Source organism: Carassius gibelio, chromosome B11, assembly GCF_023724105.1.
Source record: "Carassius gibelio isolate Cgi1373 ecotype wild population from Czech Republic chromosome B11, carGib1.2-hapl.c, whole genome shotgun sequence".
Classification (NCBI taxonomy): Eukaryota; Metazoa; Chordata; class Actinopteri; order Cypriniformes; family Cyprinidae; genus Carassius; species Carassius gibelio.
This window is the reverse complement of record NC_068406.1, coordinates 18995461-19010622: the sequence shown is the minus strand read 5'-3', so window position 1 is coordinate 19010622 and position 15162 is coordinate 18995461. Positions and strand designations below refer to the sequence as shown.

General features: G+C 37.5%; 2 protein-coding genes across 4 annotated transcripts in view; one reads left to right on the top strand and one right to left on the bottom strand.

Moving 5' to 3' along the window:
- The first annotated feature begins 491 nt into the window (after positions 1 to 491).
- LOC127968157 (26S proteasome non-ATPase regulatory subunit 6) lies at positions 492 to 4667 on the top strand. Its single transcript, XM_052569106.1, has 8 exons — positions 492 to 744; positions 1722 to 1927; positions 2490 to 2635; positions 2714 to 2933; positions 3775 to 3883; positions 4080 to 4248; positions 4327 to 4404; positions 4477 to 4667. Exons 1-8 carry the CDS (start codon positions 600 to 602, stop codon positions 4571 to 4573), a joined length of 1170 nt encoding a protein of 389 aa, XP_052425066.1. The 5' UTR covers positions 492 to 599; the 3' UTR covers positions 4574 to 4667.
- Positions 4668 to 4730: 63 nt separating this feature from the next.
- Positions 4731 to 15162, bottom strand: part of LOC127968156 (ataxin-7) — a 30677-nt gene continuing 20245 nt past the window's right edge. For all 3 annotated transcript variants that reach the window (XM_052569103.1, XM_052569104.1, XM_052569105.1), the window contains 9 exons: positions 14355 to 14589; positions 13928 to 14202; positions 13732 to 13814; positions 11106 to 11374; positions 10764 to 10956; positions 10516 to 10637; positions 9560 to 10434; positions 7889 to 8031; positions 4731 to 7791 (listed from right to left, as the gene is read on the bottom strand). In XM_052569103.1, the coding sequence (XP_052425063.1) occupies positions 7774 to 7791; positions 7889 to 8031; positions 9560 to 10434; positions 10516 to 10637; positions 10764 to 10956; positions 11106 to 11374; positions 13732 to 13814; positions 13928 to 14202; positions 14355 to 14589 (2213 nt within the window). In that variant the 3' untranslated portion in view covers positions 4731 to 7773. The remainder of the gene's footprint in view (positions 7792 to 7888; positions 8032 to 9559; positions 10435 to 10515; positions 10638 to 10763; positions 10957 to 11105; positions 11375 to 13731; positions 13815 to 13927; positions 14203 to 14354; positions 14590 to 15162) is intronic.

Genomic DNA, 15162 nt, shown 5'->3' with positions numbered 1-15162 from the left:
TTTTATTATTATTATTATGTTTTTGATACTATCATTTTGTGTGACAAAATTTGATAAAAAAAACCTTTTTAATTGAAATACTTGACTAAGAAAAAAAAGACATGATCAAAATCTTATGAATTTGAGTAGCTTAAGTTAATATAGATAGAAAGAAACAAATACATAAAAAAATACTGTTAAGAAAATTAAGTAGGCCTACTTCATTGAATAGATACACATTTCTTAAATTGATTTTAATAGTATTAATTTTTACATTTTGAACTGGTTCTTTCTAGGAGATTATATATATATATATATATATATATATATATATATATATATATATATATATAGACATTTTAGGATGATCATATTTGAGGTCTGTGGCATTAAAGATTGAAAACCCCAATATGACATACAACCAGATGAGGGCAGTGTTATTATTTTTGTTACGTTGTTTTCTCTTTGTTAGACTGTCTTTTCCCTGCGTTGATGTCTCGAGCAAGAGGAAGTGAATTTACACTTTTTTTTTTGTTTAGATTTCCCCGTAGTCATCATTGTCGCTCCCAGGCTAAACCTAGACTCCCGTCCTCCTCTGGATCTCTTTTAACTCTGCAAAAATGCCTTTGGAAAACCTGGAGGAAGAGGGTTTACCTAAAAACCCCAATCTGAGAATAGCTCAGCTGAAGTTTTTACTGACTCTGAATGATCACAGACAGGATGCTAAAGTGAAGAGCGAGCTGATGGACGCCATCAAACTCAACAGTGAGTTCATTCACTCACACATGCTGCTCGTTTAGCAGATATGTGTCAGCGTTACTCTAACGTTACCACTGCAGTAACGTTATATGCACGAGCTTTGTAACTTCCCAGCCTCTTGAGGTTTAGTTAGCTGACAGGCTAAACCAAGTAGCGTTAGCATGCTAGCTCATTAGCTGCTAAAGTGTTTGTTGTTTTCATCGAACACATTTCGTCGTCTTGCACTTTTGAATGTCCATTGTTAGTTTTCTTAATTGCTTTATTATGATATAGCGTAAATCAGGAACTGTTGTCACAGTTTTCGTTTATTCTTGAAAACAGCGTTGGGTTAATCTAATCTAAGTTAATCTAAAAAAAAAAAAAAAAAAACGAATTACCAGTAACTAATTACATCTTCTCACTATTACTGTGACTTGCCTTAAAATACTCCTAATTACTGTTTATCAGTACGTATTAAAGTAGTTGTTAAGTTTAAGATTTGGGTAGGGTTAATACGGTCTTGCATAATAAGACACTAATATGTAATAATAAACAGACAATATCCCAGTTATATTATTGCTAACAAGTGAATAATAAGAATTGGACACTTAAGTGTTGCCAATGTTAATTCACCGAAGTATTTAAAGTGAGAAGGGTACATAAACACCAAACATTTTAAGGTTAAACTTAACATTTTGATGTTAAATCCACTATTGTATTGTATTTATTCATTTCTACACTGTATTAAATTCAATTACATAAGAAGTAACTGTAATTAAATTACAGTATAATCCCTTACTTTACATTTTCAAGGGAAGAGTAAGTAAATTACAGTAACTAATGTCTTAGTAATTAGTTACACCCAACTCTGCTTGAGAGTAATTCAAAGTCTAGATTACAAACATAGGTTCAAAATGGTACAATTATGATTCTCTCATTTCTAATTAGATCTAAGTGAAACACCTCAAATGTATATGTAACGATGTTACGATTGTGTTTTGTAGATATGGCCCCGTACTATGAAGCCCTGTGTAAAGAGCTGAAATGGCCGGTGGACACGGATCTGTTGAGTAAGATGAAGAAAGCAAATGAGGACGAAGTGAAAAGGCTGGATGATGTTTTGGAAGATGCTGAGAAGAACCAGGGAGAGAGTGAGATCAGAGATGCCATGATGGCCAAAGCTGAATATCTCATCCGCATCGGTGACAAGGTGTGAATTCAGTCACGCTAAAAAATAAATTGTTTTTGAAAGTCATCTCTTATGCTCACCATGACTGCATTTATTTGTTAGAAATACAGTAAAACAGTAATATTGTGAAATGTGTTTATTTTAATATATTGTGAAAAGTTTTATTTCTGTTGCAAAAATGAATTTTTATCACCATTACTCCAGTCTTCAGTCTCTTCACTGGTGCTTAAAAAAATCATTTTAATATGCTGATTTGGTGCTCAAGAATTATTTATTATCGAAGTTGAAAACGGTTTATATTTATAATGCTTAATACTTTGTGAAAAGCAGGTTACAGAAGGTTTCTTTGGTGTATAGAAAGTTCAAAAGAACAGCATTTGTTTGATAAAGAAGTCTCCTTAACACTTAATTACATTCTTCAGTCTTACTAATTCCAAACATTTTGAAACCAAATATATATAATATATTTTTAAGTTTGGTTACATATGTCTATATATTTGATTTTCTGCTTTTTATCTGTTTAGCTTCTTACCCACACATTTTATCCTTATACCCATTGATAATATTTCTGTCTTTCGTTTAGGAAGGGGCCCTGACCGCCTTCAGGAAGACTTATGACAAGACCGTTGCTCTTGGTCATCGCTTAGACATTGTTTTCTACCTGCTGAGGATTGGCCTGTTTTATATGGACAATGACCTCATCACCCGCAACACTGAGAAAGCCAAAAGGTACAGACTTGTTTATTTAACAAATCCATGTCACCCTCGAATGTTGGCCTGACACTTGAACTCTGCATGAATGAACAGTTTGATTGAAGAAGGAGGTGACTGGGACCGGAGGAATCGTCTGAAGGTGTATCAGGGCCTCTACTGCGTGGCCATTCGGGATTTCAAGCAGGCAGCGGAGCTCTTTCTGGATACGGTCTCCACATTCACCTCATATGAGCTTATGGACTACAAGACGTTCGTCACGTACACTGTGTATGTGTGTATGATCGCTCTCAAGAGGCCGGACCTGAGAGAGAAGGTGATCTGTCTAGCCTAAAAAAACAATATATATCCAATACTTTTCAAAGGTTTTATGTTTTTTTGTTTGTTTTGGGAAAATAAATTAATTCTCTTATTCAATAAGGATACATAAAATTGATCAGAATTGACAATAAAAATAATGTTGCTAAAGATAAGATTGAACTTAATTGTTGTACTTTTTATTAATCAAAGAATTCTAATTTTATAATGGTAAGAAGGACCTGTTTCAACACTTCACTAAATGTGTCTTGAGCACCAAATCTGCAAATTAGAATGATGTCCGCAGGAATAAGTTACATTTGAAAACATATTAAAATCAAGATTTATTTAATATTTGGAAGAAAAAAAAACTTTAATTTTTTTTTTTTTTACATTTATTTAAAAATGCAGCTTTAGTGAGCATGAGACCTCTTTAGAAATATGAAAATAATAATAAAAATCATGCAAACCTTCAGAATTTATTAAAATAATTAAACAAGCATGGTTAATGTCATGATTTTAGACCAATCATTAGAAAGCACAATAATAAAAAAAATTAACTTTGACAGACCTAAATATAGATATTTTACATTGTTTCCTCATTAAGGTTTAAGGATGCAGGACCAGTTTGAAAACTCCTGCTTTTTATATATATTTAATGCATTTTGCAGACACTCTTATCCAGAGCAACACAAATAGCTTTAGCTTGTTCGAACATTGCAAGTGTGAAATTCAGAAAATTGTCTGCTAGGAAAGGACTTCCTGTATATGTGTTATATAAAAGAATTAACCTTATAAAAACAATTAAATCGAATAGTAATAACCTTATGCATGAAATGATGAAATGTCTGGTCTTTCAGGTAATTAAAGGTGCTGAGATCTTGGAGGTGCTACACAGTTTACCTGCTGTCCGTCAGTACCTCTTCTCTCTCTACGAGTGCCGTTATTCTGTATTCTTTCAGTCATTAGGTAAGTGAAATATTGGCAGTGCAGACTTTAAAGAACGATTGAGGAAAATATGTTATTGCTTAACAAGCCATGTTCTGTTTTAAGATGAATGTTGTTATTTATTTGCCATGTTTGTTGAAAGTGCTTCTCTAAGTCTGCTGGTCTGTTATTGTTTAAAATGTTTTGGACTCAGAGGTTCCATGTTTCTCGTCTTTAGCTCGAGTGGAACAGGAGATGAAGCAAGACTGGTTGTTTGCTCCTCATTACCGTTACTATGTCCGAGAGATGCGAATCCTGGCCTACAGCCAGCTCCTGGAATCCTACCGCTCTCTCACGCTGGGATACATGGCCGAAGCGTTCGGAGTCAGCACAGAGTTCATTGACCAGTACGCTCCCGTGGTCAAATAAACAACTATGTAAACAGTCATTATTTTGCGCTCACTTTGGTCTTTTTCTTTCCCAAGGGAGCTGTCGCGATTTATCGCTGCAGGACGTTTACATTGCAAGATCGACAAAGTCAATGAGATTGTGGAAACCAACAGGTGAGGACCGGTCATTTAAATCTCTGTTGGAGATATAGTTAGCCAAATGCATTTATTTATTTTTCTCTACAGACCTGATAGTAAGAACTGGCAGTACCAGGAAACCATAAAGAAGGGTGATCTCCTGCTGAACAGAGTGCAGAAGCTGTCCAGAGTGATCAACATGTAGTCAACATGCATATGACGTCTGATCGATACTCATCTTTTCTTGTGAACGGGACTTGTTTTATGTACAGAATATAATAAAACTGTATTGGAGGAAACATTTGAGTTTTTGTTTGGTTTGTGAGCAACTGGGGGAAAAAAAAAAAACTGAGGCGGAGACATTTTTCTTATAAATAACTGTATAAATTATTTTTTCTTTTTTATATATTTACAGAAACTTGTTACAAAACAAATATACTATACAATCTTTCTTTAAATATGAAGTAAATCTACCCTACTGTTTGTTCATGAATTACATAGCAGCTAACACACAAAAGTCCAGCTGATCAAATTATTTTTGAATATGTATACAAAAAGAGACAAAGAAAAAAAAAAAAAATCAAAATATACACACTTGTACATTTTATATGTAGAGGCTTCTTCCCCAAAAAGCAAACTGCGTTTATCATCTTTGATTCACATTCCAGATCTGTGGTGATTAATCAAACAGCTTCACAAAGCTTTCATCGTCTGAAAACAGTGGAGTTACAATTTCAAGGTAAACAGTACATGTATCTGCCTAAAACACTGGTTGAAATCACCGACTTGGCCACAAAAATATCTTTCCCTCTCGCTTTGAAAATTTCTAATATCAAAAGTAGTCATAAAAGAATACAAGGGACAGCTAAGATGCTTTTCTCATGTCAGTCAAGTAAGTGTTACTCTGCCATGCATTTCATCAATCAGAGTTTCCGCTCCAATTGAAAGGGAAAAGGGCGATGTGTGAGATTCCTAGGCAGGTATAAAAACAATTTTAACCCTTAAATAACATTCAAGTACTGTGAAAAGTATACATGAAATAAAAAGCTCTGCCTTAACAACAGTCGATGAGAAACTAATTCAGGCACTTTCTCTCTTTTTTTTTTTTGTCGGTGTTAAAAGCAAATGAATAAGTAATTAAAAAGCAGTGTATCCAATTACAAAGTTTGGCAACAGTGGTGCACAATTTGCACTGTACAACTGTATGGTTTCCTCATCCAGCTAGAAAAGTCCTACAAAATACATCAGCCAGCCAGAAATCTTTTGCACAGTTAAACGGGCCATTTTAATCACATTCTCTGACCATGAGGGAAAAGAAGCACTATTGACACCAAGAAAACAATATAGTGTACGGTGGATGATTTTTCCACTACTGTGGCAACAATCTGTCGGGGAACTCGGCGTGCGACTAACAAGAAGCTGTGTTTGGATAGAGTGGCGTATTGCATTATCAACTTGGCAGTGAACCACTTCTAATAACCTTAGAATGTTTCCGTTTACTAAATAAATAATAACGATCTCAATTGTACCAAAAATCGTTTACGAAAATGCTTGTGCAAAAATACATCTCCATATGTACAATTCTTTAACAAAATATGTATTCTCAAATAGGGATACTTCAATATTTGAATTCGGTTTTGTGTACGAAAAAGCTGAAGGGAAAAAAAAATACACGAGAAAAAAAACATGCTCTACTTCTCAGCGACCATTGCTGACTGACATCAGTGGAGTTCAGTAATTTACAGGAGTTTTAAAGAGAAGCCTCAACTTACACAACAAAATCCACCTCAAGATCCTTATGAAGATTAATGAGCCAAAGAAGGATCTATTGCGTTTAAGTTGCCAGACCCACAGTGGAAATGAGAATTAATCAGAATGACTAGCTACTAACCTCTTTAGGGGCACAAAGAAAAAAAAGCTTGTGTGGGATCAATGCAGGAACGTTCAGTCGCAGTATAAGGTAGTGGTTATTGGATGAGATGGTGCTGGCCAGACTAGTTCACAGTATTGAGAGTCGTGTAGATGTCTACTCCATTGCTGAGATGATAGTGTGTCTGTCATGTTGGTCTATGGCTCAACGTCAACTAGCCACGAGCCCCTTTCTGAGACTGAAACGATATCATGCCTAAGGCATCTTCACTAGGAAACTCTCCTACAATCATGTGAGCGAGACTGCAGATTTGAGTACATTAAGATTACAGCACATGTTTCTTTAGTGCTACGATGGGTAGATGAGATGAAGCATCACCTGCCGTCTCTCATTTTGCTCTGACACGAGCAATTTTTGCATGTGCTAAAAGGTTCACTGAATCAAGCCCTTAATGTACCTAAAATATCTGTGTTGTCCAAGGCATGGTTTTTTAAGAGGATTACAGTGTTTTCTGGAGCTTCAAGAGACGACTGTTGCTCAGGATTCAGTAAAGACATGCTAGGCTAGGCAACACCAAAAACTAGTGCTTTCGAGTTAATACAAGGTGTTCAGAGTTTGATTTAGGGGTTGGATTGTTCTGTAAAAAAGAAATTGCAATAAATCAGCCTAAAAGAACTCTCTTTTAGCTTATCTGAAAGAAGTCAAAAAAAAAATCCCCTTGAAATAAAACAAAATCTAATTGAACACTTTTCAAAAATAAATGGAAAATTGTATATGATAAATATCTTGTTCTGTTTGCTATACATCTGCTAACCTGTAAACAAAATTTGGTCTAAAAAAATGTCTAGTTTGCATAATCTTTAAGTTTAGGTTGCTCATTTTGAAACTCCACTCCTGTCATGTCTATCTGTATCCGCAGTGAGTTTAGCTCAATCTAATACAGCCTTCCAGTGAGAGATCATGTGTATGACTAACTTAAGTTGACTGTGTGTCTAACTTCAGGGATGTTGCTCTCCTGTACACTTCCTCCAAGGCTGAGTAGGATTACAGTTTCCAGTATGTCCAGTATGTTCTCGTATGTCCACACCTTCAAGCTAAAATACTGAAGAATATCAGTAAAGCCACTCATCTTGTTCACGTCGCACATCTGTCCTATGCTTGGTAGTGTTGGCGAGGCTACGCACCAGCTCAAATCTGTACCTGTTCTGACCCCAGCGCAAGTGCTCAGGCTGGGCAGCTCATGCTCTACGCAGCAGGCTTTGTACCCAATGGTGCATTGTATAGATTCATTATAACCTCCGACAGGAGAACTGTATCTCTCTGGCTTATTATCCTATCCCCGGAGAGTGCCCCTGCATGGCTTTGGGAGGAAATCCTCACGAAGGACATCAATGGGCCACCCAGTGTGCATTCCACCCTGAGGATTGTGGGAAGAGTAAGAGAAAAAGAAGGCCTCGTGCAGAGTGACATGAGGGGGCTGAGGGAGCTCTGGGTCCAGCCTACTGCTCAGCATGCTCAGAGCCTCCTCACCTGTGTCAGGGACGAGCCTTTGGCTATGGGAAAACACACAAGAGTACGCAAATGTAATGTCTAAGAGGAAAGAGACGATATTACATTCTAAACTAAAACGGGGAAGGAAAACAAGCTAACCTGATGTATGAGTGAATTGTTAGGGAGCCCTGGGGGTCCAGGTATAGAGCGAACGTGCTTGCTGTGGATGTTGTTGATTGATGGAGACTTGGCCATTTTGGGCCTGCCAGGACCTTGTCCTCCTCCCACTCCTGCTCCTGACACTGTCAAAGTCATTACAAAATCTGAATAAGAGACAGCACTTTGAAATCAAGCAAACGGCATATAATAATGTCAAGTCTACAGTACAAGTGATTTTGGGCTCATAGTGTTTTAGGACTTTATACAATAATGTAAATGCTAAAAAAGATAGACTAATCACTCTGACAGCTCTGTATGAAGTAAACTTTGAAGAGTGGTGAAGTGTAAAAAAAACTAAACCAAGATGAAACAGAATTGAGACTAATGTGAAATGTCCCAGAAACCAGATCACACCTAAACTGAAATAGAATAGAAAGAGAGACTAGAATATTACTAAAATGATATTAGGCAATGAAAAAAAAGGATTGAAGCCAGTTTGAGATGAAATAGAAATTTAGGTTGAAACTAAACTGAAATGAAACCGCTAAATTCAATTAACTGAAATTAAACAGAAAATGGATAAAAACTAAAAAGGCATTAGACTGTCTGGATTAAAACTAAACAAAAGACAGAATCTAAAACTGGATTAACACCAAAGTGAAACCGAAATCGGATCAAAACTAAAATCAGATAAAATAATAATAATGTGATTAAAACTAAACTAAAAAAAATTAACTGGAAAATAAACAGAAACTGGATTAAAACTAAAATGAAGTGAAATAGAAACTAGATCAAAACTAAACAAAGATGAAACAGAAATGGGGTTGATCCTAATGTGACATGACACAGAAACCAGATCACAACTAAATGGAAATAAAATAGAAAGAAAAATAGATTATTACTACATTGACATTGGACACAATGGAAAAAAATGACAAGCCAAACTGAGAAGAAATTACAATTTAGATTGAGACTAAACTGAAATGAAGCAGAGAGCAAAATTAAATAACTGAAATAGAAAATGGATAAATACTAAAAAGAAACCAGATCAAAGTTATTAATTTGAACCTAGAATTTGATTCATACTAAAGTGAAACAGAAACTGGATTAAAACTAAACCGAAATAAAACAAAAAACAAATTAAATCTACCTGTAATAAATCTACCAGTTTCTGTAACAGAAACTGAATTGATACTAAAATTAACTGAAACAGAAACTTGATGAAAACAAAAAAAGATTAAAAAAAGGGATTGATACTAATGTGAAATGACACAGAACCCAGAACAAAACTAAACTGAGATTAAACAATGGGATTAAAACTAAAATTAAAATTAAAACAGAAACCAAATTAAAACTGAAATGAAACTGAAACTGAATTAATACTTAAATTTCATACATCAATCTGGATTAAAACTGAAAAGTAAACAAACAAACTGATTCATTTGAATCAAAAAAAAAAAAAAACTAAACTAAACCAAATGAATGCTTTCAAAAAACGTTTAAAGAAATTAAAAAGAACCTGGAATAATAGTAAATAGTATTAGAACTAAACTGAAATGAAACAAACTGGACTGAAACCAAAATATGATTAAACAGAATCTAGATCAAATCTGAAATGAAACAGGAATCTGGATTAAAACAATAAATAAGTAAAAAACAAGGTTTATGCACCTGTGCTGTTGAGGCTACTAGAGCCAGGTGAGCCCTTCCTCCTTTTGGCTTCTAGACGTGAATCTGCATGATGATCGCTGCTCTGGTGAACAAATGGCCCGAGGGAAAGGGTGGAGTCACTGCTGTTCATCACTACGCTCATGCGTTTAATGGACTCAGCTGGACTGCCTGAGGGAGGGCCACGTCCTGTCGAATCCTGCTTCAAGCTCAAAGAGTTGGCCCTGCCTGGGGTGCAATTTACCCCCACGCTGTAAACCCCACTGTGGGATGATGACAACGTTGATGACGATGAAGATGAAGAGGGGGTGGAGGCAAGCGATGTGTGGTAGGCACTGCCAAGGCTAACCGAGTTTACCGCACAGTTCTTCTTAAAAGATGAGGATGAGAAAGAGTCAGAGGTGTAAGTGCTATTGGTGGTAAGCAGGGAACTATTTTTCCGCTTCTTGCCTGAACTGAGACTACCGCTGATGCTAGCACTGCTGTTGGTACTGCCCTTGATGACAGAGTTACTTAGGCTGGAGGATGGCTCCCGAGCCTTAAAGGACTTTGTACCGGATCGGGATTTAAGGGGTCTGTTGGAGCCCAATGAGGGTAGCGAGGACGAGTGGGCTGAAGGCATCTGGGGTGATGAGGCTGACACTTGTCTAGAAGTGCTACTGTAGGCGGGCTGCTCAGTGGAGGAGGCTTGTGGAGAAGAGCGGGCATTCAGGGTGGTGCCATATGACAGGACTGGCTTGCTATCATAAGGCGGTGGTGAGGACAAGCTGAGAAACCCTGCAGAAATGGAGGAGGATGAGGAAGAATGGGAGTTTGTGCTTGTCCGGTGAGAGGTTGTCACTGTTGTTGCTGAGTTCTCCATCGCCAGAGGGATTTTCCTAAAGTAAATGCAAGAAGTCATAATAAGGATTTTGTTTAATGGAGAAATGGAGAAGTGGAAAGGGTCTCAACACACTTACTTCCACAATTGTGAGTTGACATGCTTGTCAAACATGGTGGTGAGAGCGCACCGTACTTGATCCCAGCGTCGGTCGAACGCGTAACAACCTCTACCGTACAATCGACTTCCAAAAGTGCAGAACTGATGAGAGGCAGAAAAGGAATTTGCACTTGGTCCTGAACATTCTCAGATCAAGGTTGACTCAAACCTACTTTAAAGTGGATGGCTTTAAGATCACTTTAAGATCACAATGTTTCTTATACTTACAGCAGCTGGTCGTGGGTGGTAACCTGAATAATGGCAGTCCAGTTTCTCTGTGGCCTCCTCTCTCTCCTCGTTCTCCCCCTCATCACTGGAGAGGTGGCTGGTCTCTGTGCCAACAGGGGCTGGGTGAGAATGATGGGCCTGGTCGTGGACCATGGCTGGGTCTCCTCCACTATGAGAGTTACTACTGTTGAGTCTAAAGACACAGAAAAGCACCCTAACATTTGCCTTCATTGTCAACCAGCCGAACAAAAAACAACTGGAGGTCTATAACAAATTTGGCTAATCAATCAAAAGGAAACCGGTTTAGAGTAAATAGTGGAAAACCAGGAGGAAGCAACTCACCGTGGAAGCCCCGAATTATGAGGTTTGGGTTTGCTGTGGGGCAAAGGCTTAGTGGCATCGGCAGTGCCATTGCCATGGGAGGCCGGGTGAAGGTCTTGTGAGATGCGGGAGGGGGGAGGGTGAGGGTCCCTGAGAGGGGGTGCTGGGTGTGAAGGGTCCAACCTGAACTGCAGCTCCTTGTCACGTGCTTTGCTCTTGTGCTCAGCGAGAAGCGTGTCAAAGCGTTGCCGTCGCCCGAGCACCGCCCTCCTCTGGCTTATGGAATGTGTCTGTGGATAAAAGGGGGGTAAGTAACAGTTCAGACAAACAATTAAATGTTTGGTTCATATATTCAAAGAAATCTAAACATTAGGGAGGTCCTAAAGCTCATACAAACACACACACACGCGTATCGTATTTTTGAGTCTATAAGTCGCACCTGAGTATAAATCGCATCAGTCCAAAAATACGTCATGATGAGGAAAGAAACATATATCGCACTGGACTATAAGTCGCGTTTATTTAGAACCAAGAGAAAACTTTACCGTCTACGCGCCCTCTCGCGGTTGTAGATGGTAATGTTTTCTCTTGGTTCATGTCTCTTAGTTCATTTCTCTTGGTTCATGTCAAATTAATTTTGATAAGTCACACCTGACTAAAAGTCGCAGGACCAGCCAAACTATCAAAAAAGTGCGACTTATAGTCCGGAAAAAACGATATATATATATATATATATATATATATATATATATATATATATACACACACACACACACACACGCAGGTGCTGGTCATATAATTTATTTATTTATTTCACTAATTCCATTCAAAAAGTGAAACTTGTATATTATATTCATTACACACAGACTGATATTTCAAATGTTTATTTTTATTTTATTTTGATGATTATAACTGACAACTAAGGAAAATCCCAAATTCAGTATCTCAGAAAATTTGAGTATAACAAAACCAATACAAAGAAAAGATTTTTAGAAATCTTGGCCAACTAAAAAGTATGGAAATGAAAAGTATGAGCATGTACAGCACTCAATACTTATTTGGGGCTCCTTTTGCCTGGATTACTGCAGCAATGTGGCGTGGCATGGAGTCGATCAGTCTGTGGCACTGCTCAGGTGATATGAGAGCCCAGGTTGCTCTGATAGTGGCCTTCAGCTCTTCTGAATTCTTGGGTCTGACATATCGCATCTTCCTCTTCACAATACCCCATAGATTTTCTAAGGCGTTAAGGTCAGGCGACTTTGCTGAACAAATAAGAACAGGGATACCATGGTCCTTAAACCAGGTACTGGTAGCTTTGGCACTGTGTGCAAGTCCTGTTGGAAAATTAAATCCGCATCTGCATAATGTTGGTCAGCAGCAGGAAGCATGAAGTGCTCTAAAACATCCTGGTATATGGCTGTGTTGACCTTGGACCTCAGAAAACACAGTGGACCAACACCAGCAGATGACAAGGCACCCCAAACCATCACTGACTGTGGAAACTTTACACTGGACCTCAAGAAACGTGGATTGTGTGCCTCTACTCTCTTCCTCCAGACTCTGGGACCCTGATTTCCAAAGGAAATGCAACATTTACTTTCACTGGAGAACATAACTTTGGACCACTCAGCAGAAGTCCAGTCCTTTTTGAAGCGAAACACTTCTGAAGCTGTCTGTTGTTCAAGAGTGGCTTAAAACAAGGAATGCAACAGCTGAAACCCATGCATACGTCTGTGCACAGTGGTTCTTGAAGCTCTGACTCCAGCTGCAGTCCACTCTTTGTGAATCTCCCCCACATTTTGAATGGGTTTTGTTTCACAATCCTCTCCAGGGTGAGATTATCCCTATTGCTTGTACACTTTTTTTCTACCATATCTTTTCCTTCCCTTCGCCTCTCTATTAATGTACTTGGACATTAAGACCTTTTGTGTCTTGCCCTCCTTGTGCAAGGTACCAATGGTTGTCTTTTGGACAACTGTCAAGTCAGCAGTCTTCCCCATGACTGCGTAGCATACAGAACTAGACTGAGAGACCATTTAAAGGCTTTGCAGGTGCAGGAGTTAATTAGATGATTAGAGTGTGGCACCAGGTGTCTTCAGTATTGAACCTTTTCACAATATTCTAATGTTCTGAGATACTGAATTTGAGATTTTCCTTAGTTGTCAGTTATAAACATCAAAATTAAAAGAAATATAAATTTGAAATATATCGGTCTGTGTGTAATGAATGTATATAAATACATTCACTTTTTGAATGAACTTTTTGATGATATTCTATTTATATGACCAGCACCTGTATATAGCCTACTTGTATTAATGCTATATTGGTATATTAATTTAAATATAATGTGTTCAAAAATAAATTCAAACATCTGAGCTTAATTTTTTGTTATATTATTGGCGCTACATTGCTATATTGTTAGGGGAATACTCAAAAAATACAATAAATTACAGTATAACATCTAGGCTTGTTTTGCTAGGTTTTAAATTGGATTTAAAAGGTCTGACTGAAAGTCTGAGATTATTTTTTACAGTGATTATTTGTAAAAACAAAAATATTAACTGCCTATTTGTATGGGATTAAAATGTCCAAAGTGCAGTCTTAATTCCAACTCAAAATATATTTCAAAGTGTAGGAGGTGGCATACCTTGCATGTTAAGGATCTTGTGCATGGCTTACGTGCTGTCATATCCATAACCCCACAATGGACATCTGGATTAAACTCTCGCTCTGATTTAAGGAAAAAAACATAACAGAACACACAAGTAAAAAAATGAATAAATAATAATTTTCCCCTCAGAATTTTCTGTGACATAACAATAGCAGAGGGTATAAACATTCACCTTGTCTCTTGTACAAAGGTCTTCTGCTAATGGCACTGCTGCTGTCCTGTTTCTTGTCTTGGGACAAGAGGTGGCCCTTTCCATTGGGAATCTGACCAGAGGCCAGCTGTGAAGCCTTTGGTATGGAGGGGAAGTTAAGGCCTGACAAAGTATTGGAGGAAGAGGAGGAAGAAGTGGAAGAAGAGGTGGGCACATGGGGGAGTTTGGGTGAAGATTCCACCTTCCAATTGACCTTCTCTAGACCTTTCTCTGGACCTTTGACTGTAGGAATTGGGCTGCAGGGGAAAAATAAATAAATAGTCTTATATTGTACCAAAGGTGGGTGTGCTTCAGATAACATCTTTTGTGTTATGCCAGAATGGGCTGCTTATCAGAACAGATTTACACATTAAATTCACTTACACTCCATCAAAACACACATACACACCTCTCTTCTTGCGGCACCCTATAGGGGAAGTGAGGCTTCCGGTGAGGCATCTTCTCTTTGGTTGATTTTAAGATTTTAGTGGGGGTGCTGTTGTTTACAACGGAGGGGCGTGCAAGTGTACTACCACTCCCGAACCCGACTCCACCCCCAAGGCTGCCCTTACTTCGAGAGTTTGCAAACGCAGCAGGGGCGGCATAGCTGGCTGGGGGCTTGCTGCTGGAGCTGTGTCTTCTCTCTGAGGGTTAAGAAATGCACAAAATTTTACTCTTTGAATGCTCAACATGTTGACTACAAAAGCCAATACATTTTATTCAGATTTTGTTTCCCAATTTAGTTTACTATTTTAAGACAACCATAGTTTATATCTTTTACCATAAAAAAAAAAAACTAAAAAAACTAAATAAAAAAAATATTTACAATTTCTTAAGTCAAGCATTTTTACCACCTAATAGCATTTTAATTTTTTAATTAAGGTGGGCTGCAATAGTTTCAAGATAACTACATATTTTACTTTTACTTAAGTTATTTGTATTTTTAAATTTTCGTTAATTCTGGAGTATTAAAGATTTAAATTAAGTTGCATGTTTTTCCCAGTTAACAAATAACGACTCTGATATCTACAGACTAACATAAAAATTAACAACATTTTTTGAGTTTCAATAAATGAATATATAAAAGCAAAGGGCAAACAAATGTTTAACTTCTGAGTTTTGACATATTTTTGGACTAAAGAAATCTTCATCTGGCTTTGCACTTTGTCCAAGCCATCTGTTTTAATGGATAGCTGATTTAACCTGCAGTTAAGCCA

Coding starts and splice junctions, on each gene's coding strand:
- LOC127968157 (XM_052569106.1), top strand. CDS start 600: ATGCCTTTGGAAAACCTGGAGGAAGAGGGTTTACCTAAAAACCCCAAT. Junction 2,934..3,774: donor GGCCGGACCTGAGAGAGAAG/GTGATCTGTCTA, acceptor CTGGTCTTTCAG/GTAATTAAAGGTGCTGAGAT. Junction 3,884..4,079: donor TGTATTCTTTCAGTCATTAG/GTAAGTGAAATA, acceptor TCTCGTCTTTAG/CTCGAGTGGAACAGGAGATG.